The sequence below is a fragment of the Amborella trichopoda genome, chromosome 4, assembly GCF_054954075.1.
Source record: "Amborella trichopoda isolate Santa Cruz 75 chromosome 4, AtrichopodaSantaCruz75HAP2 v2.0, whole genome shotgun sequence".
NCBI lineage: Eukaryota > Viridiplantae > Streptophyta > Magnoliopsida > Amborellales > Amborellaceae > Amborella > Amborella trichopoda.
Window position 1 is genome coordinate 17,123,364 of NC_142339.1, and position 21,662 is coordinate 17,145,025.

Sequence of the window (21,662 nt, forward strand, 5' to 3'; positions counted from 1 at the left end):
TGTTATTCACTGTAATAACCACTAGATCAATACTTTTTTTTTATTAATTTAAACTCTGCAGCATATAGTAGTACAGTTCCAATTAAACTTAAACAACAAGAAACTATAACGGTAATTACAAAAATAAATTAAAACAAAGCAGCCTGCACATAATGATTCCTAACAGAGTATCAAGACCAAAAAAAAAAAATACAAGATGGACATCATCATATCAAAATCAAAATACAAGATGGACATCATCATATCAAAATCAAACTTAAGACTCCAAGACCAACCCAATCAAAATGTGACAAGATGAAACGAGAAAAATGCAAAACCAATCATGCAAAGTGTAACATCAGTTACAGAAAATGATCCCAAGATCAAACATAAGAAACAAAGAGCGACCCAAAAAATGCCAATCAGTTATCGGCAAAAAAAAAATGAGAGAGGCCAAAATAGGTCAATTTTCAAAGCACTTATATGAAATACTTCAAAAATGCAAATCACGTCCATGCGGGAAATCAGTTCATAAATTCTAAAACCTAAAACTACCAGAAACCATACCACACCTCGTGGATGTCTTAATTGGATACCAACCCACATTCCGAAGACAAAATCATCATAAAATCTAAATCAAAGAACTTAAACAGAAACGAAAAAAACAAGAAAGGGAACCTAGGCATTGAGATCCCTAATCACCAACCAAAATTCCCAAAGTTTCTAGAGAGAAGAAAACTGAGAGATTATTGAATCATACCGTCCAAATATCGGCTGGCACAAGGATGATGATCGAAAGAGAGCAAAACCACGCATAACCGACCGTGAAGAGCACATAGCGAGGAACATCAGGGCTCGCAAAATACTTGAGCGTCACAGATACCATTCCAAGGGTCAGAGGTAGAGAGATGAGGTAGAAAACCCACATCTTCACAAAACCTCACCGTTTTCACGCCCGAAATAACTCTCTCTCTTGACAGAGCTCGCAAAAAAGGTTGCAGTTCAATTTTGGCGCATATATTTGCAGCGAAAACCCTGGTCAGACGGATCGGGAAGCCAATGGTTTGCGGGTCGGGCGTCTAAGAGAAAAAATGCCAGAGAGAGAGAGCTTTTCTCCCTCCGTCTTTGTCCTCCCTCTCTAGAGGTGTACGCACGTTCACCGAGAATTTAGAGGAAAAAAGGTCGTAGAACAAGGCGTGCAATTGAAAAACCTCCTTCCTTCGTCATCTCAAACTCAATTTCAACTCGTGTGAATGTAAAAAAACAAAAAAGAGAATTTTAAGTGGACCTATGCCCCGGTCGAGTATTCGCCTGAGTCCGCTAACTCGAGTCGAGTATTGTTGATGTGAAATTACTAAAAGATATAAAATACAAAAAAAAAAAAAAATAGAAAAATATATCTACTATAAGGAAAGCGTGAGTTCGCTTTACGCATACGTGTCGAAATAATAGGCATCCCGTAAATTTTGCCTTTCCTTTGCAGGTATAACTTCTCCTCACCTGTAGGTGTCCAAAGCAAGCATTTTTACGTTTGCAGTTTGGTGCGCCGCCAGACCAAAGCACAGGCATTTTTTCGTTTGAATTTTGGTGAGCTGCCAGACACAAAAGAACTCGGCACGTTTTTCCCACTCTTACTTGTGCGCCACCGAACACTACATAGGCAGTCCAAGGGTGTAATCTATGAAATTGAAGGCTTCTTCTCCAATGTTGAGCAGGTGATATTGAGGTAAGAACCAGGATCTCTCTCTGGTGTAAAAGGAGTTCGAAAAATTAAATTCGGCTTTCTTTCGATATTAAATAAATAAAAATTCAATAATAATATGGGGCAAAAAGTAGTTGTGATTAAGCCATAAAAAAAATAAACTCTATTTTCTTCATTCATAAACTCTCTATCATGTCTAGCTCTCTCCTCCTACACGTTAATCTCTTTCTCTCTCTATTTCTTTTATTATAATCTTTACATGGTAGTAGAGCAGAAGTCTTGACACCTGTACGAAAAATAACAGTCAATATATATAGGGAGTGGATTTTGTACGCTCACTCGCGGACTGCTACGGTAAACGTCAGTGGCCCAGATTGAATCTAGGTCGATCTGATGGTCACAACTTTATTTCATGTTTGAATTTTAATTTTTTTTTAATACAAATCTGAATCACTTGAAAATTTAGGCGTGTGTTCTTCTCATCAAGTTGCATCTAATAAAAATATAAAAAAAATAATTCGTGAAAAAATATTGACAAAAATACCTCTAAACTTTTTGGGGGTATTTTGGTCAATTTATTTATGTAAAATATTTTTTTTTTATTTTTCGCAGATTTGCCTATTTTTTAAGAATACAAGTCTAAAATTTCAAGTCATTTGGACTTTTAGAAAAATAACTAAAATACAAATACTACCGGACTTCTATGATCGTCAGATCAGCCCAAAATGAATCTAGACAGTGGGCGTTTACTATAGCAGTACGCCCATGGGCATATAGAATCTTTCTTATATATATATATATATGGAAAAAGCTAGGATTAGCTCACTAGCTCATATGAACATATTAGCCCAACAGCCCAGATTGAATTTGGGCGGATCTGACGATCACGGATGTCCGGTAGTGCTTGCATTTATTTTTTTTCTACAAATCCAAATCACTTGAAATTTTAGGTGTGTGTTCTTTTCATCAAGGCGCACCTAATAAAACTATAATAAAAAATTATTCGTGAAAATAAAATGACCAAAATACCCCCAAATCTTTTAGGGGTATTTTAGTAGCTTTATTTCAAGTAAAATATTTTTTTGATATTTTTCAAAGATTCACCTATTTTTTATGAATGCACACCTAAAATTTCAAATGATTTGGATTTATAGAAAATATAGTAAAATTCAAACACTACCAGACATCCATGATCGTCAAATCAGCCCAGATTCAATATGGGTCGTTGGGCTCATATGTTTATATAAGCTAATGGGCTAATCCCAGCTTTTTCCTATATATATATATATATATATATATATATATATAGTTTGTCTGGAGTTAACAATCCCTCAAAATACAAAGGTTAATGTTAAAAGGGGTTATGATGGATGTATTTATCAAAAAGATCATTACTTTTTGTTTAAAACATTATTTTAGGGTATGTTTGATAAGTAGAAGTTTCTGGAAGTGGGAGTTAAATGTCCAATTTCCATGTTTGATATTACTGTGTGGAAGCTGTAAAGTGGAAAGGCGACCTTCCATGCAGCTTTTTTTTAGTGCTAAACTGTGTTCATTTTTAGAAAACCTCTCTTTCGGCAGTCTGTCATAATTTATGGGAGAGTCCCTTCCACTCCCAAAAACTCCATGTGTCAAATATACCCTTAATATGTAATTTAACCATAAACAATGGTAAATTTGAAATTTTTATAAAAGTACAATGGCATTTTAGAAGTTAGTGTCATATGACTTTATTGGTAGAGTACCATTGTCTTTTAGTAAAAATTTCAAGTTTACCCCTCTTAGACATATAGTGATATTTACAGAATTACCCTTATTTAATGATGAACATATCACAAAAAGTAATTTTTTTAAAAAAATAAATCATAAAATTAGTAAATCCACCTTTCACAACACATTTCATTAACGTTTGTAATTTGAGTGGTTGTGAACTTAGATTATCCTCGCCTCCCCCCCCCCCCCCCCCCCCACACACACACACACACACACATATATATATATATATATATATATATATATATATATATAAGATAATGTCAATGTTGTTTACTATGAAAATCAGACATATCTTTTGACGAATGGCTCTCAGATCTTGACACCTTAAATTGATAAAATAAAGTGGTAGAAAAAGTGGGACAAATCGAATTCAGATATGAGGCCAGATCTTCCCGAAAATGAGCATATCAACTCTCAGATATGTGGCAGAGCCAGCATGATCCAAAACATCAAAAACACAATTTTAAAGCAAATTAATCAAAATGAAATGAAAACAACAACAAGAAGAAGAAATAAAGGGGAAGAAGCAATACCAAATCGAGCCGGATGGCCTGACACTCCCAAGCCTTCGAGTGGTCACCCGTATTTGAACCAGCGTCCTCTTTGCCTCTTTGATTCAGATGTTGACTAGCAGATCTCTGATTTCAAAGGGTTGTTGTGCCCTAAGGATGGTTTAGAACTAGGGTTTGTTGTGCCCTAAGGATGGTTTAAAACTAGGGTTGTTGTGCCCTAAGGATGGTTTAGAACTAGGGTTGTTGTGCCCTGAAAAGGTTTCTCAGGCTTCGGGTTAGGGTTTTCAAATTAGGGTTTTTCCCAGTTAACTCTTTTCTCTTCCAGAGATCTCCCTTTGAATGGACACAAAAAGGGTTTATAAAGGTTAAGGATCTGTTGGGAAGGGCCTCTTTTCATAACCAACAAATCCTGCAGCCGAAAATACCATTTTTGGGGATCTGGATCTAGGCGACACTAGTAGTGTCGTCGGGGCGACATGCCTAGTGCCGTCCAAATAAATATGGTAAACCCTTCTCAAATAGGGCAAAAAATCAGCAGACGAAGGAAAATTCCATTTTAAGTCTGACAAGGCTGGGCGACACTAGTAGTGTCGCCCAAGTCTGAGCGACACCACTCATGTCGCCCAGTCTAGGATAAGTGACACTCCTAGTGTCACTCAAACCAAAATTGGTCCAAATTGAATTTTGTTTTCATTTCAGGTGTTTTCTTCAACCTCTTGTGAAGCTCTCAGAGAAAATTTGGGTTTTGTTTTACTATTTTTAATGATTTATTTGGCAAAACAGAGCGTCTATAGGATTCTAGGTCAAAATAGGGTTCCTGTAGGGTTATGGGTAGGCATATTGGTTCTGGGTCACAAGGTAGGCTATGTTGGCTATAGATTTGAGTTTACTAGGATAATGCGGTCCTAAGGTTTCAGGAAATCACAGAATTTGCCAGATTTAAAATCGGGTGTCTACAGTTGCCCCTCTTTGGCACTCCCTGTCCTTTGAGGGACAGGTGAATGGCAAAGAAGTAGACACTTTGGTGTTCCCTATCCTTTGAGGGGCAGATGAATATCAAAGATAATGTAGACATTTTAAATTTCTTCCTGAGGTTACGCAGTCAGAGGGCACACCAACTAATCCCTCCAAGTCATTGCGCACACCGAGCTCACCCACCTCGGGCATTTTTCCTCCTAGGGTTTTCGCCGTGAGATATCAATGAGTTACATAAGCTTGAAACTCGAGTTGGATTTTCTGGCAATGCCACTTAACTTCAAGGTTTCACAGTTTGAAATTTTTAACCCTGGCATCTTCTTTGATTTCCTTAGGGTTTTCTAATGTTGTTTATAAGAAAAGGCTTTCTATAGGAAGAGACTTGTCTGGTCGATTCCGAAGAGAGAGACAATACGGCAACGCGGTAATCGCGGCAATGCAGTAATCATTATATATGGGTGTCCAAGCTCCTTTGTTTTAAAAATCGTGTTAGAAACTTTGAAAGTCAGGAGAGATTTAAAATAGAACCCGAAGCAAGGACATGTTACGATTTTAACAAAGAAATTAAAGTTTTTGAAAACACAAGACACATAGTGAAAATTTTGAAAAGAGAAAGATATTTTGAAAAACAAGGTTGGTTAGCAGTTTTAACTCCTGCAACCATAGAGCCCTCTAAGCAGTTTAGCGTCATGCAGCGATGGACCATACACCCGACCCTTTTATATCATACAGGGATAGACGAAATACACCCGACCCTTTTGCGTCTTATTGGGCTAAACGAATAAACCTGACCTTTTACGTTGTACGAGGCTAGATGTTACCTGCCTCGGCTCTTTACATCGCACGAGTTTGATGTTGAACTGAATACACCTGACCTTTTACGTCATACGGGGCTAGAGGGAATACACCTGACCTTTTACACCATACGGGGCTGGACGTTACATGTCTCGGCTCTTTTATGTCGCACAAGTTTGACGTTGAACTTGATACACCCGACTTTTTACGTCATACGGGGCCTAGACGAAATACCCCCGACCTTTTATGTCATACGGAGCTAGATGAGATACACCTGACCTTTTACGTCATACGAGGCTAGATGGAATACACCCAACCTTTTACGTCATACGGGGCTAGATGTTACCTGCCTCGGCTCTTTTATGTCGCACGAGTTTGACGTTGAACTGGATACACCTGACCTTTTTTGTCATACGGGGGTAGACGTTACCTGTCTCGGCTCTTTTACAACGCACGAGTTTGATATTTGAACTGTCTCGGCTCTTTTACATCGCACGAGTTTGATGTTTTTCTTGTCTTGGCTCTTTTACGTCGCATGAGTTTGACGTTTTTCCTGTCTCGGCTCTTTTACGCCGCACGAGTTTGACGTTTTTCTGTCTCGTCTCTTTTACATCGCACGAGTTTGACATTTTCTAGATTTGACTTTGGTCGGCAGTTTAAGCTCATGCCACAAAGGAGCATTTTCTTTTTTATTTTATTTTTGAAATTGGTCGATAGTGTAGGCTCATGCCACTAAGGAGTGTTTGAAGATTTTTGAAAATTAATAAAAATGTTTGAAAACAATCATAAAAACACATGATAAACCAAATTTGATCCCTGGAAGACCCCAAAATTGAGCAAGGAATTTTTGAGAAAATGTTTTTGGGCAACACTTGTGGTGCCACTCGGGCAGCACTGGTGGTGTCGCCCGTGTCTGGGCAACACGCTTGGTGTCGGCCCCAAAAACAAAAAAAAAAAAAAAAATTTACATGTTTTGCTGGGGATTGAAAAAAAAAGGGTTTTTGTAAAAAAGAATTTGGGCGACCCGCGTGGTGTCGCCCTCACAGGCTGGGTGACACTAGGCGTGTCGCCCATAGAATTTTTTTTTTTTTTTTTTTTTAGAAAATGTGATTAAGCAGAAAAAAAATGTGGCATGGAAGATTTGGACGACACCAGTGGTGTCACCCTCACAGGCTAGGCAACACTAGGCGTGTCACCCATAGAATCTTTTTTTTTATTTTTTTTATTTTTTTAATATTTTGAAATGTTGAGATGAGAGGGGTCTTTTTTCAAAAAAAATTTGGGCAACTCTGGTAGTGCTGCCTGGGCGACACTGGTGGTGTCGTCCAGCTTGGGTACGGAATTGGGCGGCGTGTCCCCCAGACCACCGACCTCCAAAATTGAAATTTCTTGTTTTGGAAGGTTTTGGGGTTGCTTAAACCTTCTGTTGGCCGAAGTGGAAACTTGCAGGACGAGTTTTGGGTCGGATTTTCTTTTTTTCATAAAATCCCCCTCCTCCTCATTCTTCTCTTGTCTTTCAATCTCTTCTTTCTTCTTCTCATCTTCATCTTCTTCCTTCTTCGTCATCTTCCCTTTGATTTCACTGGTTTTTCTTGCACTCACCCTTAGGCTTTCATGGCTCCTAGGAAGGATGATGCGATTTCCAAGGGCAAAGGGAAGGTTTCCGAGCACGCTGATAATGGAAGAGAGGAGGAGGTTCTTCCTTTGTTTCCTAGGGTTAGACACTTTCCTGAAGGCCTGCCCTCCCATATCTCGCAGGGCCTTTGATCGGGTGGAATTCCTCAGCATGTCAATGGCTTCCCTGTCATTGAGCCCTGGTTCAGGGATTGGTTTCTTTCCATTCGGCAGTGACCCGAGCTCGTGGCCTTTTTGGCTTCAATTTTGATGATAGGAATCTTGAACATGGCCTCTTGCCATGTGAACTTTTCGCTCCTTGAGGCTACTGAGAGGTTCCACTATCAAACAAATACCTTCTTCCTTCCTATGGGCGAGACAACGCCAACTTTGGAGGAAATTGTCAGGGTTTCTGGCTTGAGCTTGACCGAGATTGCGTATCAACCTTCTACTGCCACCGACGATCATTCCATCATGGGTGAGCGGCTTTTGGGGGCTGCCTACTCTTCATACAGTCAGTGGGTCGATATGGAGTTGTTGGTCCAAAGTTGAGAGCGGTCTCGAGCCACCGAATAGATCCGTATTTTCTTTTTTTGGTTGTTGGGATCCGTTCTTTTTCTGAGCGGTTGTTAGATGGTTCGCAGTTCTCTTGTTCCTTTAGCCCATGCCTTTTGGGCAAGAGCGGGATACATCATTGTTCCGATCGTGTTGGCGGGCATTTACCGGGGGCTTCATGATCGGGTCACCTGAGGCGACCTATTCATTGAGGGCAGTATCCTGATTTTGCAGGTATATTTGTGAACTCAAATTTATTTTATTTTTGCCCCTGCAACTCAGTTTTTGTTTTGATTTTGGTCTCTGGATCCCATATTTTTTACATAAAAAATTACTGGAAAAGGCTCGGACTGAACCGAGAGGTTCTGAGTTGGGCGACACTGGTGGTGTCACCCACATAGTCTAGGCGACACCAGTAGTGTCGCCATGGACTTCCTGCCCCGAATGGTTATGAGGTTTTGGGTTCCTATCCTGTGACCTGTTGGGGTTATTGTGGGTTCTGTTTTTCTGCAAATTTGGCCATATGAACACATGGCCATTATCTGTTCTCCACGATCAATGACGGTTATATCTGCTGCTCTAGGACTGGTTTATGTCAATGATACCACTCGACCTCGAGACGTCAACCATTATCGATGGGTTTTGGATGAGTTGTCGTCCTTTGATTGGATGATCATGCGTCTTGAGAGTGTGGCCCTGTTTCTACTTGCTATGGGGTGTTCATGTTTTATTCTCGGGGGGGCAGTACTTCACAGAGGGGTATTTCCCTCAAAGGTTACTTCGCCAGTTTCGCCATATTCAGCATTATACTTCTTCAGGAGAGGCGATTGATCGCTGTCCTATTTTTCCTCTTCGACGACCCTCTTCAACCCTTCTGGTCAAGGCGAGTTTGTCATGTAAGGGGAAGAAGTCTTATTCTAGTGAGGGGTTAATCAAGCAAGACAAGCCCATGACCACCTCCAATTCCAATTCTTGGTGGGACCGTGCTTGCCCTCCTCCACTATGTCCCAAGGCTTCGAGACTTCGTGATGAATCTTCTGCTCCTGTCTCGTGTTAAATCGAATGAGGATGATTCTATCATCAGTTTGGAAGATGCTAAAGTTGAATTGGCTCGATGGGTGGCCTTCATGGCGGAACTCAAGGAGTAGGATGTTGATCCGAAGCCGAAGACTGAATAGCCAAAGCATTTTTCTCTTCTTCTTTGTTTTTTGGCATGAATAAGTTGATCTTATGATCATTCTCATTTTCAGTACTTCTTTCGTTTTATTGAAGTCTGTTGGGACAGTAGGAATTTCGGTCGTATGACCAAGTTTAATTGCGTAAATGCATGTAGTAAGCTCATTTTCAATGGATGAATAAAGTTAGAGTTTTGAGATACCCGAAATTTTATTTTCTGTTCTGATTGATCTTCTGTGATTGTAGAATCCTATTTTTTATTTACTCCTTGTTGTTGCCCCTGTTGGGAGGCCTTTTCAACTTGCCCCTATTATGGGGAGTTTGAAAACTTTTTTTTTTTTATTGCCCCTATTGGGGGGCCTTTACTCAACTTGCCCCTGTTGGGGGGTTCTTGCTCATCACTAAGTGTTCGATTTTATTCACTGAAGCATAATAGAACACTTTCTTTGCGCACACTTTTCAAACTGAATTCCTACACATTCAGTCCCCTATTTGTAAGGTTTTTGTCTTGAATTTCCAGCTATTGGGTCATCGTGCACACATACAGAGATGAGCTTGCCTCAAGGGATCCAGTCGAGAGAAAAACACTCCCAAACTAGCCAATATCGTCATTGGCGAGATTCACCCATCTTCGATATGTGGTAGTTGGTAGTTATACTCATACAACCATGGAGTGCCGACTAGTTTCAAGCGTTCATAACAGGCGTGAAAAGTTGGCTTCGATAGCGAGGCCAGGTCGACTAACAGTTTAACCTCTTGTAGTGATGGAGGAAGTCTTTTCTAAAAGGGTTTTGGAAATGGACGGTTTTAACAATCAAATTGAAAAAACATTTTCAAAAGGAACGGGCTTTACAATTTTGCCACATGTGGCCCCTTTGGTGGTCATTTTCTTTATTATGTTTTAACCCAAATATGATGAAAGGATTTCCTTATGGGATCATAAGAATCAAAAGTCTCGAAGTTGTCTTTTTACCTTTGGAGCTTTCATCATGTGCTTCATGGGTCCATGAAGAGTTCTCTGGATTCTTGTCGAGCTTCCATCTTTGAGAAGTCTCGACATTCTTCCAGGGCTCATCGAAGCCCCTTTGGTTTTCCATTCATGTCACGCTCCCACATCTTTCTGAGGTGGGTTCTGTTGGGAACCTGTAGGGTTTAGGAGGAGTCTTCATCCTTAAGGTCTGCTTGTGCAGTATTGTTGGAACTTGCAAGTACTTATTTGTACTTGAGGTTTTGAATTGGAAGCTCCTTCCTGGAGATTTTTTATTCTTTTTTTTTACCCGTGATGCCTTTGACCCTGTTACGGGTAGTATTTTCTGAGACACATCGCATTAATAGGGTTGTTGAGTTCGTACCCCTCCTGTTTTTTTATCTTGCAAGAATTGCCTGCGTGCACTCGGGTAACCAAGAATGGCCCCTCCCAATTAGGTTTGAACTTGCTTAGTGGGTGTGGATTTGTAGGAGTGTGGAAGATTTTCTTGAGTACCATGTCCTCTTCTTTGAATTGTCGAGGAACAACTTTTCTTTGGTATGCCCTCTCAATTCTACACTGGTAAGCAACGATATTTTGTGTTGCTCGTAGTCGTCTTTCATCCAACGTAACGAGGGCGGCGATTCATGCTTCAATCTTTTGTTCCTCCTTTGAATTTTTGTGGATAAGCATTCGGAGAGACGGTATCTCAACTACAATGGGTAGCACTGCTTGCATACCATACACCAATGAGTATGGGGTCATGCCAGTAGGAGTCTTCTCAGTTGTCCGATAGGCCCTTAGCGTGTCATTTAGCTTTTGGTACCAATCTCTGCCACCTTCTATTATTCCGTCTAAAACCTTGAGAAGTCCTTTGTTTGTGGCCTATGCTTGTCTATTTCCTTAAGGCTGGTAAGATGTGGAGAATTTTCGCGTTATCTCGAACTTTTTGCATACCTTAGTGACCCTCTTTATTTTTGAAGTTGGATCCATTTTCAGTAATGATTGACTCAGGAATGCTGAATCTGAATACAATGTTGTCCTTTATAAAACGGGCAACATGTTGTCCCTCAATTTTGACAAATGATGAGGCATCTCCCCATTTTATGAAGTACTTTATAGTTGTTAATATAAAATGGTGGTATTTTGAGGCTTTTGGTGAGATCACTCCGGTGATATCAAGACCCCACATGGCAAAGGGTCATACGAGCGGTCTTGAGTTGAGTGGTACGGAAGGTGCATGGATGAGGTCTCCATAAAGTTGACATTTGAGACACCTCTTAACAAACTTCCAACAATCCTCAGCGATGATGGTCCAGTAATAGCCTTAACACCTAATTTTCTGAGCTAAGGCGGATGCCTCAAAATGACCTCCTTCATTGTGTAACTCTGTCTATACTTGGTCGATTTATGGCTAATCGAGACACCGTAGAATGATGCCATCGAAATATTTCTTAAACAGAAGATCACCTCTCAGTAAGAATCCCATAGAAAACCTTTGAAGGGCTTCTTTATCATTTTTTATGCCTCCTTCGGGGTATAACCCATCTTTCAGCAATGACAGAACATCGTGGAACCAAGTTTTTCCTTAACTAGCGCATCTGAAGCCACAAGAGACACCTCCCCATCGTTCTCATTTTCTTGCTCCATTTCTTTTTCTATCCTTGGTGGGGAAGGGTCATGTTTGCTCCTATTGTAAAATGGCAGTATGGTGATTTCTGAAGGAATATCAACCATTGAAACAAGGGTCACAAGGGTGTCGACGAACCGATTATTTTCCCTAATTACATGCTGAAAGGTGATTTTCTTGAAATATGGGATCATCTTTTCCACCTTTTCTTGATAGGGTTTGAGCTTTTATTCTTTCAACTTCCAAATCCCTTGAACTTGGTTTATTACGAGTAAGGAGTCACCAATCACTCATATTTGCTGAATTTTCATTTTCATAAAGTTCTCGAGCCTGGCTATCAAGGTTTCATATTCAACAATGTTATTGTTATATGGGAAATTCAATTTGATGGATGTTGGCATTAAAGTCTTCTTAGGTGAGCATAGTACGACTCCAATACACTGTTAAAGTATAACTCCCAAATTGAGTCCTAAATTGTGAAGAGGTTCTCATCAGGGAGATCCATGTTGACGGGAGTGTTATCTGGCAGTGCGTGTTCAGCCAAGTGGTCAGCAATGGCTTGTCCTTTGATCTATTTTTGTGTAACATATTCGATCTCGAACTCGCTTAATAGCATTCTCCAGTTCGCCAAATGTCCGTTAAGGACTGGTCTTTCCAATAGGAAGAGTGGGTCAATTTTTGAGATGAGATTGACTGTATGAGATAAGACAGTGTCTTAACTTCTGCATGTCCCACACAAGCATCAAGCAGTGCTTCTTTACATTAGTGTATCTTGTCTCATAGTCCACCATAGTTTTCCTGATGTAGTATATCGTTTGTTCTTTTCTATAGTCATCGTATTGTCCGAGTATTGCTCTCATGGTCTTGTCTTTCACAGATATGGATAGGAACATGGGTTTATCCGGACTAGGAGGACTAAGGATGGGAGGTTTGGTGAGGTACTCCTTGATTTGATAGAATGCTTCTTGGCATTCATTATCCCATATGAATGGGGTATCCTTCTTTAGGAGCCTATTGAACGGCGCACACTTGTCTGTCAGTTGTGAAATAAAACTCTTTATGCCTTGTATGTGAACTTGAAGCCCACAGATTTCTCTGATGTTATGGGGAGAGGGCATTTCAATGATGGCTTGTATTTTGGACGAGTCCACCTCAATGCCCCTTTGGCTCACTATAAAGCCGAATAATTTACCTGATTCAACTCTAAAGGCACATTTATGTGGATTGAGTTTGAGTTGATGTTTTTGGAGTCTTTCGAAAATGGTTCTCAGATGATCAAACCTGGCCTTCGACTTGACCAGAATGTTATCGACATAGTCTTCCATGATGGTGTGCATCAAGTTTGTAGAAGATGCTAGTCATTGCCCGATGATTGGTGGCCCCTGCATTTTTTAGGCCAAAGGGCATGACACAGTAGTAAGAGGTTCCCCATTGCGTTATGAATGAAGTCTTGATCTGGTATTCTTCTGGCATGAGGATCTGGTTGTAACCTGAAAAGAAATTCATAAATGACAACATCTCATGCCCTACAGTGTTATCGACTAAGGAATCTATATTTGGTAATGGGAAATTGTCTTTGAGACACGCCTTTGTTGAGGTCTATATAGTCGACACACACTCGGATCTTCCCGTCTTTCTTCGGTACGAGCACTATGTTGGCCATCCACTCTGAGTAATTGACAAGGGTAATGAATTTTTCCTTGAGCAGTTTATCAATTTCTTCTTTAATTATGAGCTCAAGGTGAGTCTTTTGACGTCGGAGTTTCTGCCTTATAGGCTTTGCCCCTTCGTTGAACATTAGGTGATGTTGCACCAATGTGGGGTCTAGCCCTGACATATCATCATATGACCAGATGAAGACTTCGCGATATTCCTTGAGAAAGGAAAATATGATTTTTCGCTCCTCAGGAGATAGGGAGGTTCCAATCTTGGTTAACCTTAGGTCCTTCTCAATTCTTAGGTTTACGTTGATCATCCCTTCGATGATAGCCGTTGGGTCACCATCGAACCTCTTCTTGAATTGCTTAACATGGGAAGTGAGTTCCTCAGGTTGAGGGATTTCTTCATACTCTTGGCTCTCTTGATATTCGTCTTGATCGTCTAATTCGTCGTCTTGAGTATTGTGCACTGTTATTGGGCCATCTTAAGTGTTTGCCATTTTTGAAAATTCTTTTTCATTATTGTCAATTTTATCATGTTTTGAATTTTCAACGGATTTTGAAACATCGCAAGAGGTGTCCCTTATGGGACTCGTGAGAGAAATGTTGGGGACTGAACGCACAGGGTGGTTAGATGGCCATCCTACGCCTATCCATTTTTTAGCACCGGGACTTGAAGGTGTTGCTGGTATGCTTCCAGCAATTCTCGAGATAGAGGAATGATTGACCAATTTCGTTCCTAGGTTTGTATTGATGGATGAGTTTGCTTGGCTATGTTGGAGCCAATTTGTGCTTACCTTCAAATTTAGGTCAATAAAAAGGTCTTAAATTCCCAATTCTTGTGTGTGTTGAGGTGTGGAAGAATAATTATTCCCGGTTGGATATTCAAGGATTAGGCCGTTCTGAAGGACAGGCATCGACAGCATCGAGGCTTTGAATGCCCCTAGATACAAAGCCCGGATAGCTTGAAGGCTTCATCCAGCTTTGAAATAAGGTGAGAGAGCACCCGAGACCCCTTCGATCCTCTTTTTTAGTTTTGGCTTGGGGTGATTCAGAAGCTACATCCGTTACGCCTTGCCCTTGACTCCCCAAGCCTTGGCCTGGTTGGAAGCCTTGGGAGAAGAGCATGTGCCAAGCCTCGAGGGACCTGAAGCACATCGATGTTGACATTAGATGATGTCCTCCATCGATGCAAAAGTTTGCAAAATTTGAGGAACAAGATCGCCTGCCTCTAGGCGTAAGGTGACACAATCGACTTGCTCGAAGGAAGCAAGTGGGATTTCTCCGAGCTCAACCCCTACGGCTAGCTTCCCGTTATGTATATTAGGATTGAGAAAAGAAGGGGGTTCAACACATACTTTCGCGATGCCATTTTTAATATGAAATTTGAGGCATTGATGGAGTGTAGACGTGACCACGAGGTTTTCATGCAGCTATGGCCTTCCTATCAGCATGTTGAATGAAATTTTTAAGTCCATGACATAAAACTTTATCACCTGGACAATAGGGCCGATCTTGAGTGTGGGAGGCAGTATGCCTTCAGCTTGTCTCTTGATCTCGTTGTATGCAGCGATAGTTAGTTGACATGGCTCGAAGTCATTCGGGTTTTTCCTATCTGCTTCACTATTTTCATAGGGCATATGTTTAAGGATGCCTCATTATCAACAAGCACTCTTTGTATCTCATATCCTTGCATGAAAATGGTGAAGTGCAGTGGTTGGACATGAAAGCGGTTGAAGCTGGCTGGGATGTCATCGTCCGTGAACACGATTGGCATTGGTGTCATTAGTTGGTTGATCATTCCGCACAACTCATTCAACTGTGTGTTGCTTGGGATGTGTGTTTTGGCAATGACCCTTTCGATTTGGGCTCTATGTGCAGGTGAATTGGCAAGCAACTCCAAGATGGAGATTTGAGCCTGGATCTTCCCGAGATGAGCAGATAGATTGTAGGTGGTTGTCGATCCTTGAATTTTTTTATTCAGCTCAGGATCTGCGACACCTACTGGTTGGTTGGCTATTGAGGTATTTCCCATTCTTTCATCAAGAGTATCGACCATCAATTGAATGAGTTTGAACACTCAGCCTCTTCTAGTTAGGGAATCAACCTCTCAAGCCTGAAGCTCGACAGGGTAATGGGAGATTTCGGGGTGTTGGCCCTTTGTTTGGGAGATGGCGCATTCTCATTGATTCTGACCATATCGGTTTCTAGCGTATCATCTTCACCATATTGGTCCCATTTGGGAAGGTTATCGAGGTTTCGAGATAAAAGGTTTCCTCTTAGAAGGCTTAAAAGATCTTCTTCGGACTCTTGAAAGTGATGATCAGAAGCAAATATGAATTGACTGAGATCATCTTCTTCGTCTCCACTCTCAATCATGTGAATGGCGCGTTCTCTTTTGAGTTGTCTTGAGCTCCAGGCTTTTCGGTCGCTGTGACCATATTTTTAGGAAGAGGATTTGTGAAGAAACCCATCTTTTGATTAAGTTCTTCAACAGGTTGATTTCTTGGTGCGATAGTGACGTCCCCACTATTGTTTGACCCTTAAATCACCTGTTTCAAATACAAGCAGTTTTTAGTATCATGAGCATGGTTTTAATGCTATTTGCACCATCTGCTCTTATCCGTGATTTGAAATGGTGGTTTAGATGGTGGCGGGAGATAAACCATATTTCTAGTCAGGAGTAATTCCATCACTTTTTCTATTGGGTCTTTGAGAGGGGTGAAATTATCATCTCGCCTTTGGTTTTTATTTTGAGCATTAGCTTTAGATTGACCGCTTCGGTTTTAGTTCTGATTATTGCGTCGAGCAGCTGAACTTTAAGCCGGTTTGTTAACGACAATCTCATTAACCTGGCTGGAAGCATTCCCCTTGTTATTGTTTTTTGGGGAGTTGTTATCGGTGTATTGTCGGGCCTGGTGTTGAGGGGTGTCCCTCTGGCCCTTTCATGTTGTGCCACCCGCTCAATAATGGAGTCGCCACCGACTCAATCATGGAGTCAAGAGAGTGGGGAATAAGACCTTGGCTGAAGAAGGTATTGTATTCAGAAGCGGCATTCTCTAAGACTATGGAGATTTTGGTTGGGTCCGTAAGTGGACATTCTATGACCTGCATCGCCGCCTCGCGGAATCGACCGATGAAATCCTTGAAGGATTCTCCTAGGTTGTGTTTCTTTGCACTGAGCTCGCTCAGTGAGAGAGGTCTTGGTATCAACCCACGGTAGTGAGAGATGAATAGGTTGAACATTTCATCTGGAGTGATGTGTGGTCCAGCGGACATTGTTCTCCGATGCCAATTTAAGGCCTCGTCGATCAATGTTTATGAAAATATGGCATTCAGTTGGTTAGCCTGTCTCGCAAAGCTTGAACGGAGAGGAGGTACGCGTTGATGTGATTATCTGGATTTCTTTTCCCATTGAACTTGTTTCTAAATTCTGAGACGACAAATCCCAGGGGAAGGTCTTCCATGCCTCCAAGGGTCTCATGAACATAAGCCTTCGGGGGTAGAATTTCATGCATGCCCATTCTTACAAGCATATCTTGCATTGCTTTTAGGGTGCCCTCGTGTTGGGTATTTGACATGACAGTAGGTCCACTGGTCAGTGGGTTCCTAAGTGTTGACTAATGAGTCGAGACTTGGGGTACATGTTAGCCTACATGAGCCTGAGATTGATGAGCTGCAGTCACCATGGCGGTTTGAAATAATTGTGTCTGAGGGGCATACTGACCCATAGGTGTCGCCACTGATTCTGGAAATTGCATGGTTTGTTGGACTGGATGAACTAGAGGGACCGATTGAAGAATCAACTGACTTGGTTGATCTATGCCACTGAGTTGGTTTGGGATTGACTCGTAAGCTGGGGCATGAACAGTGTAACCTAGGTCAACTGGACTTTTAAGGGCAGCTTGGATACTTATCTCGCCTAAGGGTCAGTCTAGATTGACACATCTGCTTCGTATAGTGTTCAAGACATCATGAACTGTACGATGGTGGCTTGAGGTTGGGTTAGATCCCCTAGACCTAGGTGGGTCTTGGTTTTGAGATTGTTAGGCCTCAGGGTTATCTTAGTTTGAGTTATGAGAATTGGCGTTTGGTACTGCATGAACATCTTCCCTCACTCGACTCCTACTTTGGTCGCTTTAAAACCCTGTAGGACAACGCCCTGTCGGACCCCTTAGCTATGCATAGTTTTTCGGGGGGAGCCGACTTTTTGGATTACACAGATTTTAAGATTAGGAGTGGACCCTTGGGACTTTTTCCTCTAATTGAAGACCTGGGCGTTGGATAATGGATTGACCTGAGTTCTGGCCGTAATCCCAAGGGATCATGGCATACTGGTTTCTAGGTTTGGGCAGGTTAGGCTTAGAGTTGGCCGTGAAGCGTTCATCATAGTCGTTTTGAGTGACTGACATGGTGATTGCTTTTGGTGGTGTTGTAAAATCTAGACTTAGGTAAGGACTAGACTCGACAACTTAGGGCAGACCTAGTTTGACTCTAAGGGCAAAACCTTAATTGAGATTTAGACTAAGACTAGAATGGATGAAACCTACTAGACTCAATGGGTTTTGGTTCAGACCCTGAATTAGGGCAAGCCTAGTCTAGCTCTAGAGGAAACTCTAAGCTTAAATCTATGTTGGAACCTAGACTAGATGGGCACGAGTCTCAGCTCAGATCAAGAGTGAGTCTAGATTCGGACCTGGACTGGGCTAGGCACAAGCCTGGGCTTAAACCAACAGGGTTTTGAAGATCAGACTGGGTGTGGACCCGGACTGGATTAAGGTTGAGCTAGGTACAAGCCCTTGGCTTGGACCAAAAGACGGCCTAGGTTCGGACATGGGTGTGAACCTGCTTCAGACCTGGGTATGAACTTGGTTCAAACTTAGGCTTAGCTGGGTATATACTTGAACTTGGACCCGGAGATTTTTGATGATCTGACCAGGTATGGACCCAAACTGGATCAAGGTGAACTAAGAACAAGCCTTCGGCTCGGACCGAGAGGGGGCCTAAGTTCGGACCAAGGCAAAACTTGGTTCGAACCTAGGCTAAGCTGGGTGCAAGCTTGGACTTGGACCCAGATAATTTTGATGATCAGACCAGGTATGGACCCTGATTGGATCAAAGATGAGCTGGGAAGGAGCCTTCAGCTCGAACTGAGAGGGGGCCTAAGTTCAGACCAAGGTGAAACCTGGTTCAGACCTAGGCTAACCTGGGTATAAGCCTTGACTTGGACCCAGAGAGTTCAGCTCGGACCAAAAGCAAGTCTGGACTGAGATATAAGATTAACCAACAAAAATAAGAAAGCACAACACATGAAAACTTTTAACGTAAATTATAGGTAGGCTTGGCTTGAGAGTGGGTTTCTAACTATTGAAATGCGGCTAGGCTGATATAGGTCACCACATAGGTCCTGGCCTCCTGTTATAGGATTTTCACCAGGTCATACTATACGCGAAGTTGCTTTGAGGTAAAAGATTACGGAGGGACGCTCACAGTTAAAGTTACGTGAATCCCAACCGCCTCGACTCTTAAAAGTAGGTTTCCCTCATGCAGTTAATGCGGATTTTAGAGGTTTTCGAAATATTTGTTTGTTGGTTTCTCGGGCATTCCCGATCCAGTGTGTGCTGGAGTGTGTAAAGAAGCACACAATCAAAAATAGTTTTCAAGCACACAATGCAATGAAGAAATAAAGCGAGCGCTTGGCACTAATCGTGCCTAGCGATGCGTGGTTCGAGGTGAAGCTCGCTCAAAGCACAGTATAGATGGAGGGGTAAGCAACCCCTAAGAAGGTATAGTCAAGACAATGAGACCAAGCACAATCCATGCTAAGTCGAGCGCGGCTCGAGTCGAGGGTGACTTGAATGGGACACGGTTCAGGGAGGGTGCAAGCAACCCTCAATGTAATTTTTTATTTTTTATTTTTTTTGTCTTTTTAACTTTTATGAAACACAGTTAAACTAAGCATGGTGAAAGCAGGGAAAACATGATTTCAATCAAAATTAACAAACAAAAATAAAATAAAAAAGCCAAGAACAAAACAAACCCATCTGAAGAAAAATATTTTTTTTTTATTTTTAAAAAATTTATTTTAAGCTAAAAATTGTTGAATAGGAAGCCAAGAGTCTCTACAAGAAGATTGTGTGGTCCCATAAGTTTTCTAGGACCACTGCAATTGGGCGATACGAGTGGTGTCACCCGAGCGGCGCTACTGGTGTCGCCCTATATATATATATATATATAATTTTTCCTAATGAAATAAGGTTACAATAAACTTTTAGAAGTGGGGAAAATAATATTTTTGATGACATAAATTAAAATAAAATAGAAACGTGCAATTAGAACATACATGTATTAAGTAAAATAGTTTTTTGGTATTTTTAAAAATTTATTTTGATCTGAAAGTTTTTGAGCAGTCACAAGAGAGTCCCTAGAACAACACTGCAAATTTTCAGAAAGTTCTGAAACTTCTAGCTTTGGAGGGTGGGTGTGTCGTCACCTCGAACCCGGGCGGCACTGGTGGAGTCGCCCGGGCAACACTGGTTGTGTCGCCTGGGCGATACCAGCGCGACACTGCTGGTGTCGCTCAGGATAGACATGGTTTCATAGAACCAAAACTCTAGGTCCTGGTCACAGCCAATTTTTGGGACTTTTTGTGGCTGAAAATAGTAAAAAAGAATAGTGAATTAAACTCGTGTTTTGTCGCTTGGATCAAGCCCAAAATGCTGCACGGTGGGGCCAAACTGTTTACGAGGAAAATCGAACAGATCTTCTGATGAATATCTCTTGGATCTTAACACCTGAAACTGATAAAATAAGGTGGTAGAGAAATTGGGACAAATCGAATTCAGTTCTTAGGCAAAATCTGCCCGGAAACGAGCACATCTACTCTCAGATCTGTGGCAGAGCTAACATGATCCAAAACATCAAAAAAATGATTTTAAAGAAAATTAATCAAAATAAAATGAAAACAATAAGCAGAAGAAGAAAGAAAGGGGAAGAAACAATACCAAACCGGGCATGATGGCCCAGGACTCCCAAGCCTTCGAGGGCTCGCCCGTATCAGAACCAGCGTCCTCTCTGTCTCTCTGATTCGGATGTTGATCAGCGGATCTCTGATTTGAAAGGGTTTTTGTGCCCTAAGGATGGTTTAGAACTAGGGTTGTTGTGCCTTGAAAATGTTTCTCAGGCTTAGGGTTAGGGGTTTTCGCAGCTAACTATTTTCTCTTCCAAAGGTCTCCCTTTGAATGGCCATAAAAAAGGGTTTATAAAGGCCAATGATCTGTTCGGAAGGGCATCTTTCCATAGCCAACAGATCCTCTAGCCGAAAACACCAATTTTGGGGATTCAGATATAGGTGACACCAAATAAATATGGTAAAAACTTCTCAAATAGGGCAAGAAATCAGCACAATAAGGAAAATTCGATTTTGGGCCCCACAAGGCTGGGTGAGACCACTCAGTCACCTAGTCTAGGCTGGGCTAGTGTCGCCCAAACCAAAATTGGTCCAAATTGAATTTTTTCATTTCAAGTGTGTTCCTCAGCCTCTTGTGAAGCTATCAGAGAAATTTTGGGTAAAAAAGGATTCTTTTACTATTTTTAATGATTTATTTAATAAACTAGGGTGTCTGCGGGATTCTGGGTCAAAACAGGGTTTTGCAAGGTGATGGGTGGCAGATTGGTTCTGGGTCACAGGGTAGGCTATGTGGGCTACAAATTTGGGTTTACTAGGGGAATATGGTCCTAAGGGTTCAGGAAACCACATAATTTGCCAGATTTAAAATGGCGTGTCTACAAGCCCATGGGTTGACAGCTACAGTGTCAGCCAACGGCCTAGATTGATTATGGGCCCAATCTAATGGTCATTACTTCATTTCGTATTTGAATTTTCATTTTTTTTATATAAATCCAAATCACTTAAAATTTTGAATGTCTGTTTTTTAAAAAATATTATATTCTAATAAAAGTATTAAAAAAAATAATTCAAAAAATATAAATTAACCAAAATACCCCCTAAATTTTTCGGAGGTATTTTGATCAATTTGCATTTTACGAATTATTTTTTTATATTTTAATTAGGCGCTCTTTATCGAATGTACGGCTAAATTTTCAAGTGATTTGAATTTGTAGAATAAAAATGAAAATTTAAATACGAAATAAGATCATGACTGTCTGATCAGCCTATATTCAATCTGGACCATTAGCTAACATTGTAGCAGTTAGCCCGTTGGCTGACAACATCCACTCCCATGTTTATATTTGTGTGGTGAGCATGGTTTTCTCTCTACAGTTGTGCGCTGCGGAGATGGATCGTCCCCTCCATTCTCTA

At 41.2% G+C, this 21,662-nt stretch overlaps 1 protein-coding gene across 1 annotated transcript in view; it reads right to left on the reverse strand.

Annotated features, from left to right (window-relative positions):
* Positions 1 to 1,119, reverse strand: part of LOC18423316 (LMBR1-like membrane protein) — a 73,058-nt gene extending 71,939 nt beyond the window's left edge. Inside the window, exon 1 of the mRNA XM_006827918.4 lies at positions 740 to 1,119. Within this exon, the coding sequence (XP_006827981.2) occupies positions 740 to 907 (168 nt within the window). The 5' untranslated portion in view covers positions 908 to 1,119. The remainder of the gene's footprint in view (positions 1 to 739) is intronic.
* Between the last annotated feature and the right edge of the window lie 20,543 nt (positions 1,120 to 21,662).